The following is a 21,523-nucleotide window of genomic DNA, read 5'->3' as shown; positions in this document are numbered from 1 at the left end:
TGTGTAAAGATAAAACCAAGCAAAAACTCTGATATTGATTTTAATGAAAATATTACATCAGTTTTAGTGATGAAAGAAGGTGCACACAGCACAGATGATACTTTAGATGGGGGAGTTTGAAAAAGGTAAATCCAGGCAAAAATTGGAACTGCTAGATATCAGATGGAGATGCAGGAAAAAAAAAAACAGCACAATGAAGAGACTTTGTGAACAAAGACATTAGTAACTTAATTCACTCAAGCACCCTTCAGTACATTTCCTCATTAGATTGTAACAGTTCGGTCTACATTTTCCTCTCATTGAGCAGAGATCTCCAATGTTTGCTCAAGGAAAAAAAGAACAAATATCAGCCCGCTGTCTGCAGTCTCTTCCACACCTTCAAATATGAAACATGGAAAAAAAAACAAGAAATACAATATTTTGTGGCTTTCATGCAAATTTGACATTTCCCCTGCCAGTTCCAGAGAGCCAGGTTTTCTGTTGACCATAGATACCTGCATGTGTTACTGCTGAGGTAGCAGCAGCCTCTGTTGCATTGAGTCTTCATTATTTGTTATCAGCACATTAATACCTGCCAAATAGAAATTACACACATGCAAGTCTAAAAGTTGAACTGCTTCAGTGCTATATCTGAATGGGGATATCTGTATATTTCACATATGTAAGTGTACGGGCATATCTGCAAGATGCACCTTTGGGATTTCATTGCAGTGCATAGGCAGCATTTTATTTCACTCAATTTAATTAAAAACAAAAGGACAATGTAAAGAGATAGAAAAATTAAAATTCCACTATGTCATAAAATCATAACATCTTTTGATGTGATATCAGAACATTAGCAAAATAGAAATATATACCTATTAATTACATTAATTCCTGATTATTTTATTTACATTCAGAGAACTGACTGCAGTGTTCAGCCAAATGATGATTTACAATATCTTTGCCAGAAGCTTTTTGAAATCACATTTGCAAGAGTTGGAAAAAAAAAAAAAAGAAACGGAAAGATACTGACCACAGCTTAGATTCCATCCTGTCCACTTATTTCCCAGCGCTTTATCACTACAGAACAACACTGCAGTAACTTGAGGCATTCACAATCAGTAAATCATCAGTGAACTATAATTAAAGCTGCACGTGTGACTCTTACATTAACAAGTGTGATTAGATTAGTGCATTATTTGGTGATCCAGTAAATATTCTAAACTGCCTGTAGCAGTGCATACATTTTACAGATGATCAAAGAAAGAAACATAATAAAGCCTAGGGTTTATTTGAGGAAAATCTTCATGTTGATTCGTATGTCCCCGGGCTTGGGTGGTATCGTAGTGATATGACATACCCAGGGATTTAGAAATCTTGAAGCCATGATCTTCAGTACTGCCAAAACATATGCTCTCATATGGTTTTTTTCTGTTTAACTGAATCAAAAAAACTCTGTGAACACAATGCATTATAGTGCATAACACCCACCACTAGAGCCTAGTAATGGTACAGGCAACTAGGGAAACAGGCAAGTAGTCAAACTGACAAAATTTGTGGCTTCTGATAGAGATACAGGGATACCTGTTTGGGAATATCTGTTCCAAGAAAAAATTGGCTAAAGCGGATAACACACCAAACCAGTATTGCCCAGGGTGGCACCTCTCCATGTGTGCTTCAAGTGCAGCCTCTGAGGGTATTTTCAGCACCACAGGGAATATGGTCACCCCACAGCAGTCCCTGCTGAAACCGCAAATATTCTCATCTTTATGGTGAAAAACCTGGATGATTAGGTCCCTTACACCTGAATGTGCTAAATGGAAGCATGAGCCATTACTACCTTATGTTATTCCTTCCAATGTCAAGATGAACTTTATGATTAACTTAATCATTTTTATGTTTATTCTATCTGCATAACAGAAACAGACTCCTTCTGAACATCAACCAATCAATCTAACCTAGACAACAATCAGAACTAAGAAGTCAGTGAAGTCGTGAAAATCCCATTAGGAAAACAATACAAGAGAAAAATGAATAAAACCCTGGGTAGGCAGAATATTAGAAGCCATGACATTTGAAAAAAAATACAGCAGCATGTACTCAGCATGTAATAATCACCGAGTTAGAAACTTTATTCATGAACTATTAATTAAATATTTTAATTTGTACTTGTGCACAGAGAGAATGGTCTATAAAAAACACATGCAAGCTATCTGATGGCCATGAAATTTGGTGGAAACGTTAAAACTCTCAGGAGATAAATACATTTGATTTTAAAGACCTCTTTATCGGTTTAATGAACATTGTAGCCTCCAGGGGAAACTAGGGAGACTTCAGGTCTTGAAAAATTACGGTTTGATTATTAGTGTGGTCGTTCACAGTGAAGAGCTGCAGTTTTGTAGCCTGAGAGAAAAGTGTTCTCAGTCCCACAGCTTTTACTTTAACAAAAAAAAAAGAGAGGTTATAAAAGGTTTGCACTTTTTTCCTATTATAATTTCATTTCTCCTTTCATTCTAAACACTGTACACACATTTTGTGCATCATCATGTTTAGATATTTCTGATTTCTCTCACGGAATCAAATAATCTCGTGTAGTATTTTCAGTCCATCATTGTCTGAGCTAGAACTTTCATTTTCTGTTTTTCTCACAGCTTTCTGCCAACACAAGACTATCAGTTCTCACAGGTGTATGCTGTTTGGCTAATTAGTCTTCTCTTCTGGAAATTGTAGGTTTGTGCAAAGTGGGTTTACTGGCTGATGCTGTAGCTCAGCTGTTCTCTGCTTCTAGACACTAAAAGTTAGAGTTCAAACCACGGTTTAGCTGAAGTACAGGAGGGGTGGCAAAGATCATGTTAATGCTACCCTTTACTGGCCTCACATTTGAAATGGATTTAGATTTTTCAGATGTGTCCATTGGGTTTTGCATGCTCACTTGTCCAATCCTTCTACAACTTGTGTACAAGTTGATATGCACAGGACACAAACATTGATATTTTAGTAATAGAGGCACACATTTTTCATAACAAATCCTCATACTAAAACCAGAGCTGTATGCTTGAAACCAGTCTAGACTTAGGGAAAGATGTAAAGTACATGAACAAGAGAAAGAGAGGGAAACTGAGAGAGCTGCCAAATGAACTACACATTTTGGTATCTGTTCTTTAGAAAGTGAACCACATAAAAGGAAATTACAAAGAACATCACAACACTGATGTTTTGTTGGTTGTGAAATGTGGGTGTCAAGCAAAAAATGCCATTTTTGAATCTATTACTGATTGTTGTTGCAGTACATGCAGTGATTCCAGTATTTATTCAATTACAGAAGGTTCAGAGAGGCTTTGACTTAGACAATCCCAATATGAAAGTTATTATAAAATATTCTCTTTTTTTAGCTCAGACATTTTCTGTTTATTGCCAACAATGTTTATATTTTAGACAATCTATTTCCATGTTTTCTTCAGCTGTACCCTGTGTTGTTTTTTTCTAAGTAATTAAATGACTTTGAAGTTTACATGTGAATATTACATTGACATCTCAGTTGCCTATATTGCTAATGCTATGTCAACAAACATCTCGTAAGCACGAGTTTAGAAATCATGTTTAGTTAAAAGTAATTTGTGACAGATTTGACTTGACAAGACAGATTTTTTAAAAATTAAATTCATTTTAATGTTTCAACCTAATTAAATTCTTACCCAATGAGTTCCAATCAACTAGAAAGTAACAGATCTTTCCTTGGTTGAAGTAAATGAGCATATTTACTTAACCCGGCTTTGGCAGGGAGTAATGTGGGGAACCACGTTTCCTGATGTGCTGAATATACCTTTAGAGGTTAAAGCCCACATGTAGAGGTATTTGCTGCTAACCGGTTCATTTGGTGGCCTGTGAATAAATACTCCCAACCACGTAGCCCTGTATCTCCACTGGTAGCTACTATCTTTCTCAGCTCAACTGCTTGTCAATAATTCCAGTTGTTTGTATCCTTACTGGCCTCTAGTGGTGAAAGTTAGCTACATCACGTTAATAAAGCGTTTCTGTGTCAGTTAACCTAAATTAAGACTGCATGTTTTCTGTAGTTTCCACATCATACCTTTCTAAATCAAAGGTAAAACCATATCACCATGGTAGCACTGTGAAGCCTATGGACAAATGATTTAATATCAGCAACTTTCTCAAATAAGCCTTAGGCTTTATTATGTTGATATCTTTGATCTTGTTTGAGCTTGTTTTGTTGTTTGTTCTCTTGTGTTAGCCGTGCCATAGACTCTCAACCTGTTCAGAGTGTATCCCGCCTCGGGTACAGATAATGGATGGATGAATAGGATGAGTTCTGTAAACCATTCTCCCTATATTTTGACTAACAAGTTGAACATGTCTCAAATTGCAACATTGTAGTTGACATCAAAGTAACCATTTACTACAGAAACCTTCAATAGATGGGAGTGTTTGGACGAGGTGATAAAACTGTCAGTCTTTTCTTTTATTCCTCAATAAATAGATTTAGAAGAGCGATTTTTTTTTTTTTTAGCATTTTCAGCTATTTTGTGAAACATTTTCTTTTGAAACTGAGCCTCATATTTGAAAAAGACAAAAAACACTCACCCATGTTTGTGTAAGAAATAGCCATGATGCCTTATAAAAAGCCCCCGCTGATGTTCTTGCAAAATGAGACATTATAGTGTCAGAAATAACTTGAAGGTCAGCAACATTTAATCCATTGCATCTCATTTTTAGGACATCAAACACAAAGCAGGCCTGGAGTTTGGAGTGTAATTGGCTCTGACAAACAAATATAATGCCATCCACTCTTTGAATGGTTTTCATGTGCCAGATGTGTCTGCATGTTTTTTATTCACATTTGGTATTTAGTCATAGCGTGGACTGTGAGCTTTCATTCCCTCTGTGAGACTGTAAATAAGCCCGGCATCCTCTGGGAGTGACTACATAAAACACTCTGTGGTTAGCAGACCTCAGTGCCTGCCTGCCAGAGGCATAGCTAAACCACGCATGCTTCACTTCTATCAAGTAAAAGCAATATCCTACATATCTCTGTTTATCTAACAGAAGACCACACCATCAAAAGACAATTCTGCTCTGAAAAAAAGTATAAAAAGCACATTTCTGAAAGACTTCAATGACAAAAAACATAAAGGAAAAAAGGCAAAGATGGGGGATTTTGGTCTTTATGTTATTTTGTCACTGAAGGACATGGTGCTTTTCCACCAGCCAAAAGATCAGATGACTTATACATTTTCTATTTTATTATGCTCATTTACAGCGTGTATGTTATGGTTCGTAGGTCATCTGCATAAGGAAAAATGCTTAGGCAGGTCTTTTTTTTAAAGGGATTTCTTTTGTTCCCTTATTCGTCCCCCAGTTTAGAGTAATGTCACATTCCTCATGCTCTATCAGACTTGACTTGGCACGTGTGTTTAGAGCGGTTGAATTCACTTTTAAATATGCCTTTTCTCTAGAGGTCCCAGCCCCTTGTGATGTGACCCGCATGACTAATTCCATTTAAAGGGGAATAACATGCATTAAGGCTCTCACTTTTCTTCCTTACATTTGCATAATTTTGTTTGGCAACTTGGAAAAGGGCCATTAACAGCACTAAGACACACACTGTAAAGGGTAGGGACACAGATAGATCGATACTTTATTTCAACATCTTTAGCAGCATCGGGGTCCAGATCAGGATGCATTCACTAATTCAAATTCTTGCAGGACTCTTGTGATGCTACCATTAGTTCCCGATAAGGAAACACCGTTGTACTGCCTCTCTTAATCTCTGACAGACACATTCGCTCGATCGATAGTCTTTTACTTTTTTGTTGCAAAGACAAGATTGATTGCCAGGAGTTGCCTTGTGCTCAATTCCACTTCTCGCACCCCACATTATTGTTTCAATTAGGCATTCTCTAGAGACCTTTTGCGGGGTGGCATTAAAATGCGGTGACCTCCTGCGATTCACATCAAACACCACATGTTTGGCAGCGCAACCTCTGACACCAACTTATTCAGGTCAAGAAGTAAAAGCACCGTCCAAACAAGTGGATTAAGCAGGAGGGGGTCTGTGTGCGGGAAGCATGGGGATGACCAGGGGAAGTTGCGACTCGCGCCAGTGAGGAGGAAATAATCACAATGTTACCTACTCATGAATTATTAAGTGCCCTGTTCCTATTTTAGCCCGACTCAAAATGCTGCATTTTCATCGGTGGGTCTGAGGCAGCGTGCAAGGGTGTTTTTTTTTTCCCTTTTTTTTGACAGCTGTATTACTGCTGATAAGCGAGACTGTGTGAGCTGATCAAGTAGTGAGACAAGCGTTCAGAGCAGTAGCAGCACAGCAGCAGCAGCGCTGTAGTCACTAGGTGCCGTGGCAGCAGAAGCAGCAGCAGCACTATCAGTCACAGCACAGGCAGCAGCGACAGCAGCAGCAACAAACTCTCTCCTGTCTTTTTCTCTTCTTTCTGGAGTTGTTTCCCGCTCAGAGGACAAAAGCCAAGGAAGTAGGAGGGAAGTGATCCAGGGCTGATAGCTGCCATCAAAAACAAAACCAAAACGCAGACCTGGCTGCCCCCATGCCTATCGAATTTGTTTGCAAAATCAAATTTGCAGAGGAGGATGAGAAGCAGAAAAGCAAGCAGGATGGGGACAAGGAGAGCCTGATCGAGGAGAGCTGCACACCTCCGGCCAAGGACTTGGCCGGATTTGCTAACTCCTGCTCCCTTCATGGGATTAACCACATCTTTGTCTCTGGTCGCCTGGGCATCCGGCAGACTCTCTGGGCTCTTGCCTTTTTGACTTCACTGGCGCTGTTTCTGTACCAAGCGGCTAAGTGTGCCATCTCTTACCTGGAGCACCCTCATGTCACGGCTCTGAACGAGGAGGCGACCCCTGAGATGGTTTTCCCCGCTGTGACCATCTGCAACATCAACCGCTTTCGTTTCTCTGCACTGACTGATGCTGACATCTACCACCTGGCTAACTTGACAGGTCTGCCCCCCAAAAACAGGGATGGGCACAAACCTCATGATTTAATGTATCCTCCTCCTGACATGCAGGACATCTTCAACAGGACAGGACATCAGTTAGAAGAGATGCTCATGAGCTGCAATTTCAGTGGACAGAACTGCTCAGCTGAGGACTTCTCTGTGGTGAGTGTAAAACTTTCTCAAAGTTCTGCTTTTGCCTGACTTACAATATTACATGACTCGACTGTCATTTATTGACTTCATCAAAACTTTCTTTCTTAAAGTAAGTTTTGTGAAAATACATTTTTCACATTTGAAGCGTTCTGAGGAATCATAAATGTGTAACTTTACAAGGTGCTTCTTGTTCATACAAAACTACCGATAAGCGTCAAAGCAAAGTGAGCACTTTAAGGCAAGAGGACTTGAAATTCTCTTTGTGTTTGTACTCATCTCCAGGGGCCATTTGGTTCCCACGATACATTTCTGCATGCAAGATTCATGGCTTTGGCTCAGTCATTGAGCTGTATCCCTTCTCACTAAGTTCTAAGCAGCAACAGTGTTTCTCGTCAGTCGTGCCTGTACCAGAATCTGTTATGTCAAAGAACAAAGGCTGCTCCCGAAGAAGAAAAACAGAGAGCTGTCGTATGTGGTAGTGTACTTTTCCAAGGCAAACTGTGCTTTAATGCTGCCTCCAACCCCAGTAGCTGAGAGTGCATGGCAACAAAATTGTCATCGAAAATAGCCGAGTCTCTTCTTCCTCTCTTTTCCATCTCTCCCTGTCGCTCCCACTCTCTCTTTCTGACATTGCAGAGCAGCTGCCTCTCTCTCTCTCTCTCTCTCTCTCTCTCTGTGTCTCTCTGTGTCTCTCTCTCTGTCTGAGCTCTTGTACCTTTCAGGAGGGAAGGAGTAATGCTTCTTCAACGTTGTATTTCAATCTTGCTGCTGTTAAGATTAAATATTTAAAGACAGACATACATGATTTTTGCATTAGCCAGATTGACTAAAAGGAATGAAACAATTTCCATGAGAGGGAAAGTGTGTGTGCAAGAGAGAGAAGAAGGGATCAGGTGAAAGAAGGAGAGTTTGTGCCTGTGTTCTGTGCACTATTTATTAAAGGCACTGTCCTTGCAGGAGATGGATTTCCCCATCTCTCCTGCAGGAATAGGAATATGCAATTGCTTTAGTGATGATAAAGTGCGGGTGTCAAGTCTTAATAGGGTATGTTGAACATTGATATGCTCACCTTCCTGAGACCTAAAGATTCTGTCTTATCACAGGGATGGGACTACATTAAATTTGATGTGCCAAATTACAGCAAAGAAATAATGACATTTCACTGCTTCTCATTTGATTTCTCTCACACTGTACAGAGATATTTATTTTTCCTTTGTTGTCAAGGCAACCTCTCACATGTGGACATAAAATTACCTGTGACACGAGAATGGATCCCCCCCCCCGCAAAAAAAATCTCTCAGTTGTTCTATTGGGCACAAGAAAATGTCATGCTCCTCGGGGAGACAAAAAGTTTGACAAAATTCAGTCTGAAGCAGCAACATCACTCTAAAAGTTTTTAATGTGCTTCTAGCACGTTTGACTGCAATATCCTCTGACACTTTGACACTCACTCCTCCCTGAGTACATTAATTAGCAGACAATTCTGACATCCAGGAAATGTCTGTCCCGTGTCAGTTGAAACGTCCTGTAGCTCTCTTTGGACACTGGGTGACTTCATCACAGATTAAGATCCTGTTGAAAGTTCCCTAAGCTGCTGTTTCCTCTCTGTCAGCTATGTGATCTGCATTTTCGGGGGCTGTCAGTTAGATTTGTTACAGGCTACTTGCTGCCTCCACGCATGACAAATCACTTACGCTGAGTCCTGGTGGGGAGCACAACTGGGAGCGCATAGGCAGGAAGGACTGGGAGTTATGGGAGCAGGTCTCAGAGCAGAATGTAAAAGTAAAAGAGCTCAAATGAAGCTCAGTCACATGAATTCACACCTCTGTTCTTGTTTGTGTGTGTGTGTGTGTGTGTGTGTGTGTGTGTGTGTGTGTGTGTGTGTGTGTGTGTGTGTGTGTGTGTGTGTGTGTATTTCCTAACTACAAATCGCATGCCATTTGTTTCACAAAGAAAGCCATTATTACAGGTGATGCACTATTAATCACATGCAAGCATGTACTAACCCACATACACAAGAGTCGTGTACAAATCGGTCATTATTCTTCCTCTCATGGGGCCCTCCTTCAAGATTGGCTTCTTGTAATGTATTTTCTTTCGATTGATCATTCTGGGAGCTGCAGATGTTTTATTTTGGTAATAGCCTCATGGATGTGGAGCTCTTGGGAAAATTGCATGATAAAATATAATTGCGATGTCTTCTGACATTTTAGCTTCTCTGTAAACAGATCGTGCTTTTGCAATAGATCTCTGGTTGGAATTATATTTCACTCAGAATCTTCATGGTTGTATTTGTATTTTATTTCCTGTAAACATCTTAATTTCATTAGTCATTGAATGGTAAATTTAGGGCCTTAAATGTGTGCTGTAAAACATTCAAATCTGAAAAAAAATGTTCCTTTCTTTTTTATGTTATTAGCTTATTCAAGAAAATCATGAATTAGCCTCTGTGTATTCAGTCTTCAAAAGAGTTAAATAAATATAAGTCTAAAGGCCAGAATGAAATTGTCTGGCTGTTCTAATTTATGGCAGGAAAATACATAATCACGTAGCAGAGAAATTTGTTTTCCTCTTCCCAGCATCGTGGACCGGCATGATTATTTGACGTAGGTAATAAGACCATTCTTTATAATTAAAGATTACATTATTGACTTGGATTAATCACAGAAGATAAAGCTGATTCAACAAGCCATGAATAAATAGATTAATATTTTTCTTCCCGTCTAACTCTGAATAATTGTTCATCTATTGTGTGGTGCTGTCGCAGAGATGAGCAGCGAGCCCTTTGGCTTTTTTTAAACAGAGCTCTGAATTGGTTTGCTCTGACTCTCAGCTGTGTTTGCTGCTGCATTATCAGATTTTGCTCTCAGCAAGGACAGATCCCTTCTGCATATATTCATGGAGATAACTAAACAGCTATAGGGTGGCATGCGAGGTGATCTATAAAAACCTGGGTTAACGGGGACAACACTGAAGAGCTCTCCGTCTGTAATTTGTCATTTCACTGACTGAAGCCTCTATTGTGTATTTTATAGATAATTGAATGTTTAATGGTGTAAGCCACAGATGACGTTCGCCCCCTTCTCCTGTCCTATCATTCATAGTGAGATGAATCCTTAAACCACATTAATGTAAATCAATACTATGTACAAACGGCACAAAGGAGACTTTATTGTGAGCTGATCTCAATAAGTATAGTGGCCTTGTGTAGTTCATGAGAAGAAAAAAATAAGATGAGCAAAGGAGGTCCATAATAACAGTGTAAATAAGAAAAGTAAATTAAGTCATGTACCAGCAAGGTACAGCGTAACACTCTGAGGGGCAATCACATAGAGATGAGTCACAAAAGTTACTACGTGTCTAGTAGAGCGCTCTGACTATTTTTCAGTTTTGAAGTGTGTTTTACATTTTCCTGGCATGTTGAAGCTTTGCACAAATTTTATTTTAAACTTTTGTCCACAAGGTACAGGGTCGGATCTCTTGTCATTCTTTTACCCAGGCCATGTGTGGTGTGTAAGATGTGGGGTTTTTTCGCCGATGCATCAGGAGAATGACACTGAAGTGTGACTTTCCATGTGACCACAAGAAACGTATCCCCTAACTGTGGCATTGGCTGTGAGTCCTGCTAAAACTCAGACGCAGACCTTCATTCTCAGCTCTATATTTATCTGTGTGTGTTTGTGTGAAAATGCGCTTTGTACATGTACAGACGACTGTGAGAGGGACATCCACTTCCCTTGTGGGTCCAAAGTGTGCACACCCCTCAACAACACACACACACACACACACACACACACACACACACACACACACACACACACACACACACACACACACACACACACACGCACACACACGCACACACACACATCTCCCCCAGCCACCCGCCTTGCCCCTGGTGGAGAGTGAGGAGTGTGGGAGCGTGAAAGTGACTGGCTATCTGGACTGGCTTCGTCTCCAACAGCCTGTCAATTAGCCATCTACAGTTCCACTGCTGTGGGAGTCCCTGCAGCTTAACATGCTGTCTGATATGATCCACACACCCAACCCTGGAGGCAAGTGCTGAGCATTATCATGCCCCCCCACAACCCTTAAACAAACAAATACACACAGTCTTTTCTTGTCTTATTCTCTTATTTTACGCTTCTTGCAAAACGTCAAAGGAAAAAAAAAAAAACACTGAACACCGATTGCATATCTTTCGAAGCTAAAGGGAGCACTACTGCTTTTGCAACCCACTCCGGTTCCCCTGCACTCCTTCCCCACCTTCTCCTGCTACTCCTCCAGTGTATCAGAGGAAGATGAATTACAGTGCAATTGGTCGGCTGCTCCTCCTGATATGCATCACCACTGTCTAATCAGATGAAACCCACCTGTGACCAGCCACTGGATAACACCAATATGCAAACAGTTTATATTGGGAAGATTTACCTTTTCTCTCACTCCCGGGGCTGGCTTTCAAACCTCTCGCTGTGCCTCGGTTTGGAGCGCTTGGTTTGATGAGGAGAATCTGTGGCTCAGAGATGGCTTTTAAGTCAACGATAAAGGCTTCCAGTGTTGTGGTACTGCTAAACCCCCCCTCCAACCCCTGGGAGTCTTTTACTCTCACAGACATTTGTCTCTTTTTGACAACTCATACACCAAGCTGTTGGTAGTGTTAATGTGGCTGCACACACACACGCACACACACCAACATGTGTATTTAGAGTGTGTGTAGTGCAGATAGAATGCTTCCCCATACAAACACACACACACACAGGTCTCATCACAGATTGAGAGAGTTGGTTCGCAAGATTGATCATGACTCCTGACTGGGTGCCCCTCCCTCTCTGGAGGATCAATACATCCTTCAGTCAGATTGCTTCCCTGCCCTTCCTACTCCAAGCCTGGTGTGACTAATTATCTTGTGCCTGTGTTTTGGGCCCAGTCTCAGCTGCATTTGTTAATGCTGCCAGAGTTGGTGAAGAATTTGATCTTTGGAACAAGATGTCTGTTTGTTTTAGTGTATATCCAGCCAAAATCAATCCATATACACTGTCTGCCTTTTCCCTAAAGGCCGCTGAAATTATCGAGCAATATGAGATGACGCACAGCTCGTGTGAGGATGTGGAGGAATGAGCGCTTTGCTCGAGTCAGAAAAAATTAAAAGTCAGATCCAAAAGTCTAAATAGAAGTTTATTATACAGTCATGATATGCATTCCACCAAATATATCCATTTCAAATATGTATCACTGAGTCAAAAGGAATAAGTAGAGCTGAAATTGCATCCTCAGGCTGATTTGAATTAAAAACAAATCTTAAAAACTTCAATTATTTCTTGCGAACAAAATCATGTCTCTATATGTTATGTGAAAAATGGCATGTTTAAGTTTACTTTTTTTTTTTAGCAGCTCAACTTCTGTATCGCAGATGTTCTCCATATTTACTGTTGTGACATTTTCAAGTTGGGCATCTCCATATTATGAATTTGAAAGGCTTCATTTGCAGCTGTTTTACCTCCGTGACCCCATCAAACAAATATATTTCGCTTCAACTTACAGCACTACTCACAATAACGGTGCTACTCCCCAGTTTTTCATTAGAAAGGATTCATTAACCAGTGTATTTAGGAGAGGACTTTGATTAAGGCTAATAAATGACTCTAGGAGTAAGTATAAATTTTTCTTAAATATATAGTCCACTCAAGCTCAGTTGTGATGATGAAATATTCTTGCATATCTGTCATAATAAGGCATTTTTCTTAGGCTTTGCAGTGATGATGAATGGCACTCAGTGTTTAGATAAGTATGGTTATGAAAGTCTTTGGCGAAGCGCACTTTAAATGTACACTTGTCTTCTTAGCTGCCGATGTGAGCTTTTTATTTTGTCATGTTTCCCAGTCTCTGAATACATTAGTGGAAATTCCTCTGAAAAATTAACCAAGCTTGCTTTTAGGCTGCCACATAATGGGTTCGTGCTTCTTCATTCCCTTCGCTCGTAAGGTTTAATTACTCTGTGAGAGATAGCACATGCAGGTGGCCAAAAAAATAGAGACACCTTATAAAGTAATTCTATTCTGTACATCAGTGTTATTTTTATTAGTGAAAGCTAAACAACATGTTTTTTTTAAATTAAAACTACAATTTTAAAAAAAAAGAAAACTAGAATTCTGCAAAAATAATTTAAATATATTTGTCTAACTGCACCAAAAACATTTCCAGTCTCACAGAAGGAGTGTACACTTGAGATAGTGTACTTGAACTACTGTATTAGTGGTTTCAAATTACAGATCAGTGTGTGGGATCATTTTAAGCACAAGCCAAATAGTGTCAAATTTAAGTGTTTGTCATGTGGCAGATGTTTGTGGATTTCAGCTAGATGTGAAAAAGTCCTGCAATAAAGGTGTGTTAAAAGAATTTAAGAGGAAAGATACTGAAAAAAATAGCAGGACAGTTCCAGAGCTATCATAAGCAAGAGAAATGCAGTCTGTGGTGGTGTTATGTGTTAAATTTGGGATGTCTACCAGATTCTGTGAAACATTGGTCTTCAAAAGGTGTTCTGAGCAGAGCTTGACCCAAAATTTATAATGCCCAGTAGTGTGCTGATTTATTGTTATTTCCAAATTGAGGTAAAACTGAGGTGAAATAAATAAAAAAATCACTGAAATCAGGCAGGAGAAGAACCAAAACACATGTTGTGAAAAGCTCAGATGACTAAACTGAGACTGTGGGGGTGAGACCTCGCTGGATATTTCTGTGGCTTGTTTGGATTGTATGAACATCTTAGAATGAGGTCTCACTCATTGTGAGCAAACCCCGTGTATCTGATATTTCACTGTAAATAGATTTGAAATGTAGAAATCATGGTTACTGTGACATGGATGAAAATGTCAGTCGGCTACAATTCAGCCGATGGAAATCGCACACAGCACAAATGTCACAGTGAATATTTACCCCTGGCACAGTCTGAACATGAGGGCCTCGTCTGTCCGCTTGGCTGGACACTTGGCCCTTATTCTGAATTATGTCTAATGTCACACACTTGGCTGTGCCCCTTGCTGCTTTTTCGAGTTTATTGCCACACAGACAACATTGTCTCAAAGATCACGCTTTTTAACCTCCTTTTTTCTCTCTTTTTTTCCTCTCTTCGCTGTTTTCCCTCATTACTGTTGGCTACAGTTAATGCAAACAAGGTCAAAAATCTAGAACATGGACTCTAAGGTGTCATGACAGGTGTGATATTTTGTCTGAATCTGTATGACTTTGTGGTGTAAACCAGCTGAACAGGCCTCTGTGTATGATGATGTTTGGCGTACCTTGTAGCTTCCTCTTGGGAGATGCATGCAATGATTTGTCAAATGGCTTCGAGGCAGGCTTACTAGCAAACGCACTAAATTCATTTTTTTACATGCAATGTTCACTCCTTACATTCTATATTGCTTAATAATGTACACCACACTTATGGAACAATACAGTATGCTGTGATAGAAAACGCTGAATTATTTAAGCTAACGCTTTCCTAATCTCAGTCGCTCCTCCTGGCCATATTCGAGGCCATTCACTGTTATGTCTTTATGCTGTTTTATAAAGCTAAGAGGAATCAATGGTGGATTAAAATTCTTCACCAAAATGACCTTTTTACTATTGCTGCTCAAGAACTACTGCACTGGTGCAGATAATGCTTGGGATCAGTCAGAGCCACTTTATTCGCAATACCAAAAAATTAGAAGAATCTACCCTGACTAAGCATCCTGCTTGTTCAGTTTCCTGCAGTTTCTATAGCGTTAAATGATTTAAAGAAAACGTGTGATTTGTTGTTTTTTTTTTTAACCAATACTGTGACTGCAATTCTGTAAACTAAACTACAGATGTGTACTTGTTGTCCACACATACTAACCAACAAGATCCATTTAAACCGAGCCTGTTACAAAACTATTTCTGCATTGATAAAATCAGATAAAACACCTCAGTTCATGTTGTTGGAATTATCACGAGCTTTTAATCTCATGACATTTAAGCCTCATATTATAGCAGCGTAGTTGTCCATAATGCAGTGGTGGTCCTAGATTCCTGGGAGGCAAAGGAAACCTGACGTTCTGGGTTCTGTTGTTTGGGGGTGGGGGTCTTGCCACACACTAGGTAGGCTATCATATGTGAACACTACAGTGATTAAAATAATGACATTATTTTCTGTTTAGCATTATGCCTAATTTCAGCATGCCACCATCATAGTTCTGATTTTGCTATATTCCAGACAATCTTTTACGACCAGAATTTCATGTTGAGATTCATACAATAACCGTCAGAAAAATCACTATCAGATATTTTCCCTAAAATCAGTCAGACATGATGAACACCTGAGGTACACTCCAAGCAAGATTCAATACGCAAAAATCATAGTATGCCAAAAATACCTGTATCTTCTATTACATTGGGTTGCAATTTGCATTACACAAGCCAGCATGCTTTTCTGGCAAATCTGACCCACAATCCTCTGCGCAGTTACGCCAAATACATCAGTGTTTCGGGCGAGCGTTAACAAACTTGAGCTACCGAGAATGCACAGACAGATGACAGCTCATTTTGTAATACAGACTGTGATGGTCAAAGCGTAAGGCATAATTAGAACATAGTAGTATGACCCTATTGTACGCATACTGCATGAAACAGTATGTACTTTAAAAGGGCAGTACGTACTTACAGTAAAAAGAGAAAAATATGCCAATTGAAACAAAGTCCTTTTTTCCCCCACATGCTTAGAAAGAATGGCTAGTGGGCTGTAATTACATATTCCCTGAATCTGACAAAAAATGTATTGGATTAGATTTGCTGATCACACTGTTGTCAGGTTTTAATTTTAACCAACAACGCAGTGTTGGCAGGTGTAGCTGCCTGAGACATGACGACTTGAGGTGGCTGCTAGCTACTCATCTGAAATCAATAAGACGCTGTCACGGACGCACGTATATCACACATATCTTTGCACATATGCAAGGTTTTTTGTGTGTGTATCTGGTTTATCTAACTGAGTCTGAATACTTGCAACTTACATTTTCACTGGTCACAACTTGTGAAGACAGTTATTAAAAGTCTTATTGAAAATTGTTCATCTCAGATTGCATTGTGAGTATGAAAACAATTAATTGTTAATTCCCAGTACGACATATACTCAACCCTTCCATCTGGACATTGTTCTTGATTCCTATTTTCCTCTTTCTTGCTCTCCATTCCCTCTATCTGTAATTAATTTATTTTTGCCGTGTTGTTTCGAAGATGTACATTTGCATATTCACGCTATAGAAACAGGCACAGGCCTGAAACACGCCGCATTTCATTCCCTACATGTGTACATACTGTAATATTTTACATCTATACTTTTTAACACAGAAAAACCTGACAACTACGAGGATTTTCCTCCTCCTCCAACATGATGCGTTCACGTCTTGTTTGGGTATTATGTGGACATTAAATCTTTCCCCTGCTGTTGGCAGCTTCATCGTCTGGCTCTGTCCTTGTTGACAGAACACTTGACCTTCAGGTGCAGTGAAATGTCATCTGATTTAGCACGCCCAGTTTGAATTGCCACCCCTCATTTTGTCACCCAAGCATTGCATTTTGCTTAGGAAGTGTCAGAGCAAATACATTACAGTGTAATGAGCTTGTTTGAAAGAGGAGAATCACACACATCAGGACTCCTAATGTCATTTCAGTGTAGCATTTGCATAGCTGTTACTGTACATTTATGTGTGCCTGATGCAGTATAATTACACAGAATGTGAAAACGAATGGATATTCAATACATCGTGCTCCTTACCTTTGATGATTTGTAAGTCAAATAAATGCAAAACATTAGACCTCTTTTGCCCTGCATGACACAGATACTAGATTTATGCACTACAAATCTTTGAAGTGGCATTCATGCTGAAAACCAGGATTTTATCCAAAATGACAGTGAGACGAGCCATGATGCACTGAGGTCTTGAAACATTGAAGATGATATGCTTTATCATTATACATGTATAATGCAATGCTCCATTTATATTTAGAATAGACAGTACCATCTCTGCTCATCTCCTTTTTTCTAAAGTCATACATCTCCTTCAGTTGCCACTGTAGCTTCATGTCCAGTATAATATCTGTCAAGCTGTGTTTATCTTCATTCCTCACGTCTCCTCCTCCCTGTGCTCGCCAAGTCACTGTTAGACATGTTTGCTTAAACAAGCATGTAACTGTAGTCATGTTCCCCAGTGGTGTTGTCAAGATTAATTCTGTGTTTTCCTAATGCATGCAAATGAGAAAGTTGTGAGCATTTGATTGTCAATAACGTGAAATACGGCTCTGCTCCCTAAATGCTGGATCCGTTCAATATCCTATTAAAGTTGAATCAGAGATAACTTGGCGCGCATCAGGAAAGCAATCTGAAATTTGTGCTGACATTGATCCAGCAGGAAGGAGACCTATTGCTCCGATTAACACTGTTGCCCCAGGAGAGGAGTCCCTTGGCCATTAATAGCCCTCTGTCCTAGATTTTACTTAGACCATATAAAATGCTTTTATTTATGAGACACATAGTGGCAAATCATCATGGACATAGTAGAGGAGTGCCAACCTTTTTAACTATCCCTGGGAGCTGTGTTGTTGATCACAGTGTTTCATTTCCAGGTAATACCCTAGCTCGTGTTATTTTTCTATCTGTTATTATACATTTGCTGTTTGTACGGTGTTAACGATTATTCTGGCGTCTGCCCAGCTTCCCAAAATGATTTTCCTGTAAGCTGCATTCAATTACATTGTGCAGTAAATATTTTCTCCACATTGCATTTGTTTGTAACATACAAAAATGTTTCTAATCAACATATATCTGCCATGTCTTCTGTTGCTTTACTGTCGCTCCTTTTCAGCCCACCCATCATGTATTAGATGGAGCAGCAAATGTCAGCCTGGTAACCTAGAAAATGTTGGGAAAGGGTTTTATTTTCACTCAAACCATGATATTTCCCTAAACCTAACCAAAAAGTGTGTGAAAAAGAGACCTAAAATAATAGTCCCACACAGGGCACGAGCCCCCATCTCCTAAATGGAAGTCCTGCATCAGATTAATACCAACACCACCCCTACATCCTCCTTCTAAGGACTTTGTTTATATGTCTCATTGTTACTAGACCAAGAGAATATACATTTCACTCAAAAATATTGTAGAATGCAGTTTAGTTATACAAAAATGTATTTTTTTGTTAGATAATGTTGCTGATGTATGCTTGTGTCATTTACCACATTAACAACGTCTAGACTGTATTTCTGATTAATTTAATGTTATCTTTATTGAAAAAAAATTGCTTTTCTTCCAAAAATAAGGATATTTCTCTTTCAACTGTAGTGTACGTCATGTAATTTTTCTGTGTACATTTCAGTTTGATTTTAACATTAGAACCAACAGAAGCAAAACTGATGATTAAAAATTATCATATTCTCCCTCTTTAGTTCTTTTATACTAAACTAACCTGTAACTTTATAGTTTGATTTCAGCTAAATTCAACTCCTGAGTTGCACTAGTAACTTTTTAAAAACAGATGCAGAAACAAGAATACAACCAGATTTCCTTGAAGTTAATTTACACAGAAAACCTAATTATAAGTGGTGTGTTTGACTTTCATTTGTAGATGGGCTTTGCAAAATAAGAGTTCGTCACGTCACTTCTTTGAAAGCGTGTGTTCAAACACAGCTTACTGGCTTTTAATATCATGTTTGGCCAGTTGCTAGTAGATAGTGGGCAAACACTGCATTTAGTTCATTAGTGTTGATGATGGTTGTTTAGGTTTGTTGCCAGGGCAGCCTCGGCATGTGAGTGGTGAGCCGAATGGAGACGAGAGGGAAGCTCTGGGTCTGTCCTGCTGATGGGTGAGGAGGCACGGTTCGTTTGGGCCAGATGAACCGTCGGACATACTCAGTGCTGGCTTTAGAAGTTACTGCAGGTGTTCTCTAATTCACTACTTTATTTTCAGTGCTTATTAGTTCAGTAGATGCAGGGTGGTACATGTTTTGTTAAATCTATTATATATGTATATTTCTTTTTTTAAAATTTAATTTGTATTATGGGTCAAATTGGCACACTTTGTGTCAGGCAAAGTCATTGGCAAAATGTATCATGGCTTGTCAGAGGTGATTATCAACCTCACGCTGGCTGCTCATTAGAGACATAGCAACTCCTGCACATCCTGAGACCTTCTGAGATCTTGTCATGCAGTGCACAATGCCAGCAAATAATGTGGAAGGCTCACATCCACATCAAAATCCTATAATCAAGCCATATCTTGGTTGTTTGATCATGAATCATATTGAGAGAAGTCAGGTCATATTCTTGTTTCTGCATCTTCTTAGAAAAAAGCTTGGAAAAAAGTAGAGCATTCCAGTTATGCCTTGTTTTTGAAACGGCAAACCAGAAAATAAAATGTTTGCTCGTGTTGTTAGTAATGTTCTAATCTTTGTCTTTAGACACAGTTGATAACAAGCAAACTATCATAAACTTTTTTTCCTGTTGATTTGTGAGCGACACTTGAAGAACTTGAATATGTGGCCTTTAAGGTGCCTTCAACGCAAAGATAGGGAGGCTCAGATTTCTGGTTACAGTTTCTTTTACTTTGGAAATCATCTCAGAACCAGCTAATGGGTGTCTTGACACATTTTAAACAGTGCACAAGAACATCTGTAAAATGCCATAGACCCTTTCTAAGTGTGCCAATTATTTGAATACCAGATGTCCATGTGCTGCTGTAGTTTAATGCCAACTCCAAGGGAGGCTGCTATAATTACACCCACTCAAAATGTGATTGTCTGATCTTAAAATGCGATGAAACGTATGTAACATGCATCGTGGCTGGAAAAGACAAGTAGCTCATACATTTCACAACTCCCAGGAGCAGGAAGAAAGAAAATGACAGATCTTTGTTTTCTGTCTTCTTTTTTTTTATACTGTGGTCTCATCCATTTAATTATAAACACTGTGATAAGGGCATCTCCTTAGAACAAATATGACCAGTAATGAGCTATGGCATCACTGTTTATGCATGTCCTTGACATTCACTTTGAGAAGAGGGAAAGGGGGTAACGGCATCCTTCTAAACAGATCTTTAAAGTCCACTGGAAGGGATAAATGTCAGCGGGCCTCACGGAGAAATCAGCGGGCTTTTTTCTTCTTCTCTGACCTTCACTATGTCTACTCTAAAGAGAATTAGCAGGATATTAATAAATAATTGTTATTTATACTATGATGAAAGTGTTCCCCAGAGACAGATTGAATATGTCTTCCATAAAAGCATGCCCTTAAACTGACAATTAATTAGTGTGTTTAGGTAATGATAAATAATTAATTAGCATGACATTGAGGGACTTCTGGGACAGTGCGACAACTGGATAAATTACCAAGCTTCAACATTAGCTACATAATCCTGAGACTGGAGCCCACGCCACATAAATCTATTGTGTATATGAATATCAGTGTAATCTAATTGGTGTCATCATATCTCTCTTGGCAAGAGCCTCGCCTTAGGATACTGTTTGGCTGCTCCAGTGGAAGTGTACTGTGAACAGATCAATAGATGTAGTGAGCATGATTATGTTACGATTATACACTGGAGAGTGAGAGAAAGGTGATCTGAAGAGCGGTACCACACCTCTTGGCACAGTTCGTTCAGCTGAAAAAGCTCAGTGGGAAACAGAGCGGTCAGTGAGCTTGGCTGCAGCCCTGCTTCAGGACCAGCTGGCCTGAGAGCAGAATTAGAGCCTCCCCCCTTGTTTCCACCTGCCGTATGCTGCTCAAGTGTTCCAAATCAAGCCATTATTTGCTTCATTTCCTTGCTGTCTGACTCAGCTTGCCAATAAGTCAGTTGCCTACCCCTATAGCATGACATCTCACTGCTTAGAAAAATCAGTCTAGACGAAGATGCACTAATTCCACCAACACATACCAAATGATTAGTATGAGACTGAGTTTTCACTAAGAGCAAAATGTCGGCATGAATTTTGCTCTTTTGAAATCTTTTCAAAATGACCACGCAGAGCCTGTTTTCGTTCGTACACCCTGAATAATTGAGCTTACCAGTTTTAGAATTCAGTTATGATGTGTAAAATAAATCAGAGCAGATCCTCACAGAGCTCATGATGATACTCAGAAGGGGTCACCTTTAACCGGGCCTCTTTCTAATGCAGGTTATAGAAGACCGTGGCCTGATCTCACCAGACATCGCCTGTGTACAGAGTAGATGCCACTGAATAAATAAAACCCTCACCCTTTCAAACACCAGTGTAAGATGCCGGGATTAGCATCTCATTAAACACTACTCGCACTTGCGGTGTGTGGACAAAGAAGTAAGAAAGAGGGACTGTTTGAGGTCTGTATGTGCCTGTGTGTTTGAAAAGAT

At 39.6% G+C, this 21,523-nt stretch overlaps 1 protein-coding gene across 2 annotated transcripts in view; it reads left to right on the top strand.

Annotated features, from left to right (window-relative positions):
* Window positions 1-6,074: 6,074 nt before the first annotated feature.
* asic4a (acid-sensing (proton-gated) ion channel family member 4a) overlaps window positions 6,075-21,523 on the top strand; it is an 87,889-nt gene continuing 72,440 nt past the window's right edge. The window contains exon 1 of one of the 2 annotated variants that reach the window (XM_035950485.2): window positions 6,075-7,136. In XM_035950485.2, the coding sequence (XP_035806378.2) occupies window positions 6,561-7,136 (576 nt within the window). In that variant the 5' untranslated portion in view covers window positions 6,075-6,560. The remainder of the gene's footprint in view (window positions 7,137-21,523) is intronic. The other variant, XM_023275213.3, reaches the window with a different exon arrangement.

Source organism: Amphiprion ocellaris, chromosome 11 (assembly GCF_022539595.1).
Source record: "Amphiprion ocellaris isolate individual 3 ecotype Okinawa chromosome 11, ASM2253959v1, whole genome shotgun sequence".
NCBI classification, from domain to species: domain Eukaryota; kingdom Metazoa; phylum Chordata; class Actinopteri; family Pomacentridae; genus Amphiprion; species Amphiprion ocellaris.
Note: the sequence above shows the minus strand (reverse complement) of the source record. Positions and strands in the feature narration are given on the sequence as shown.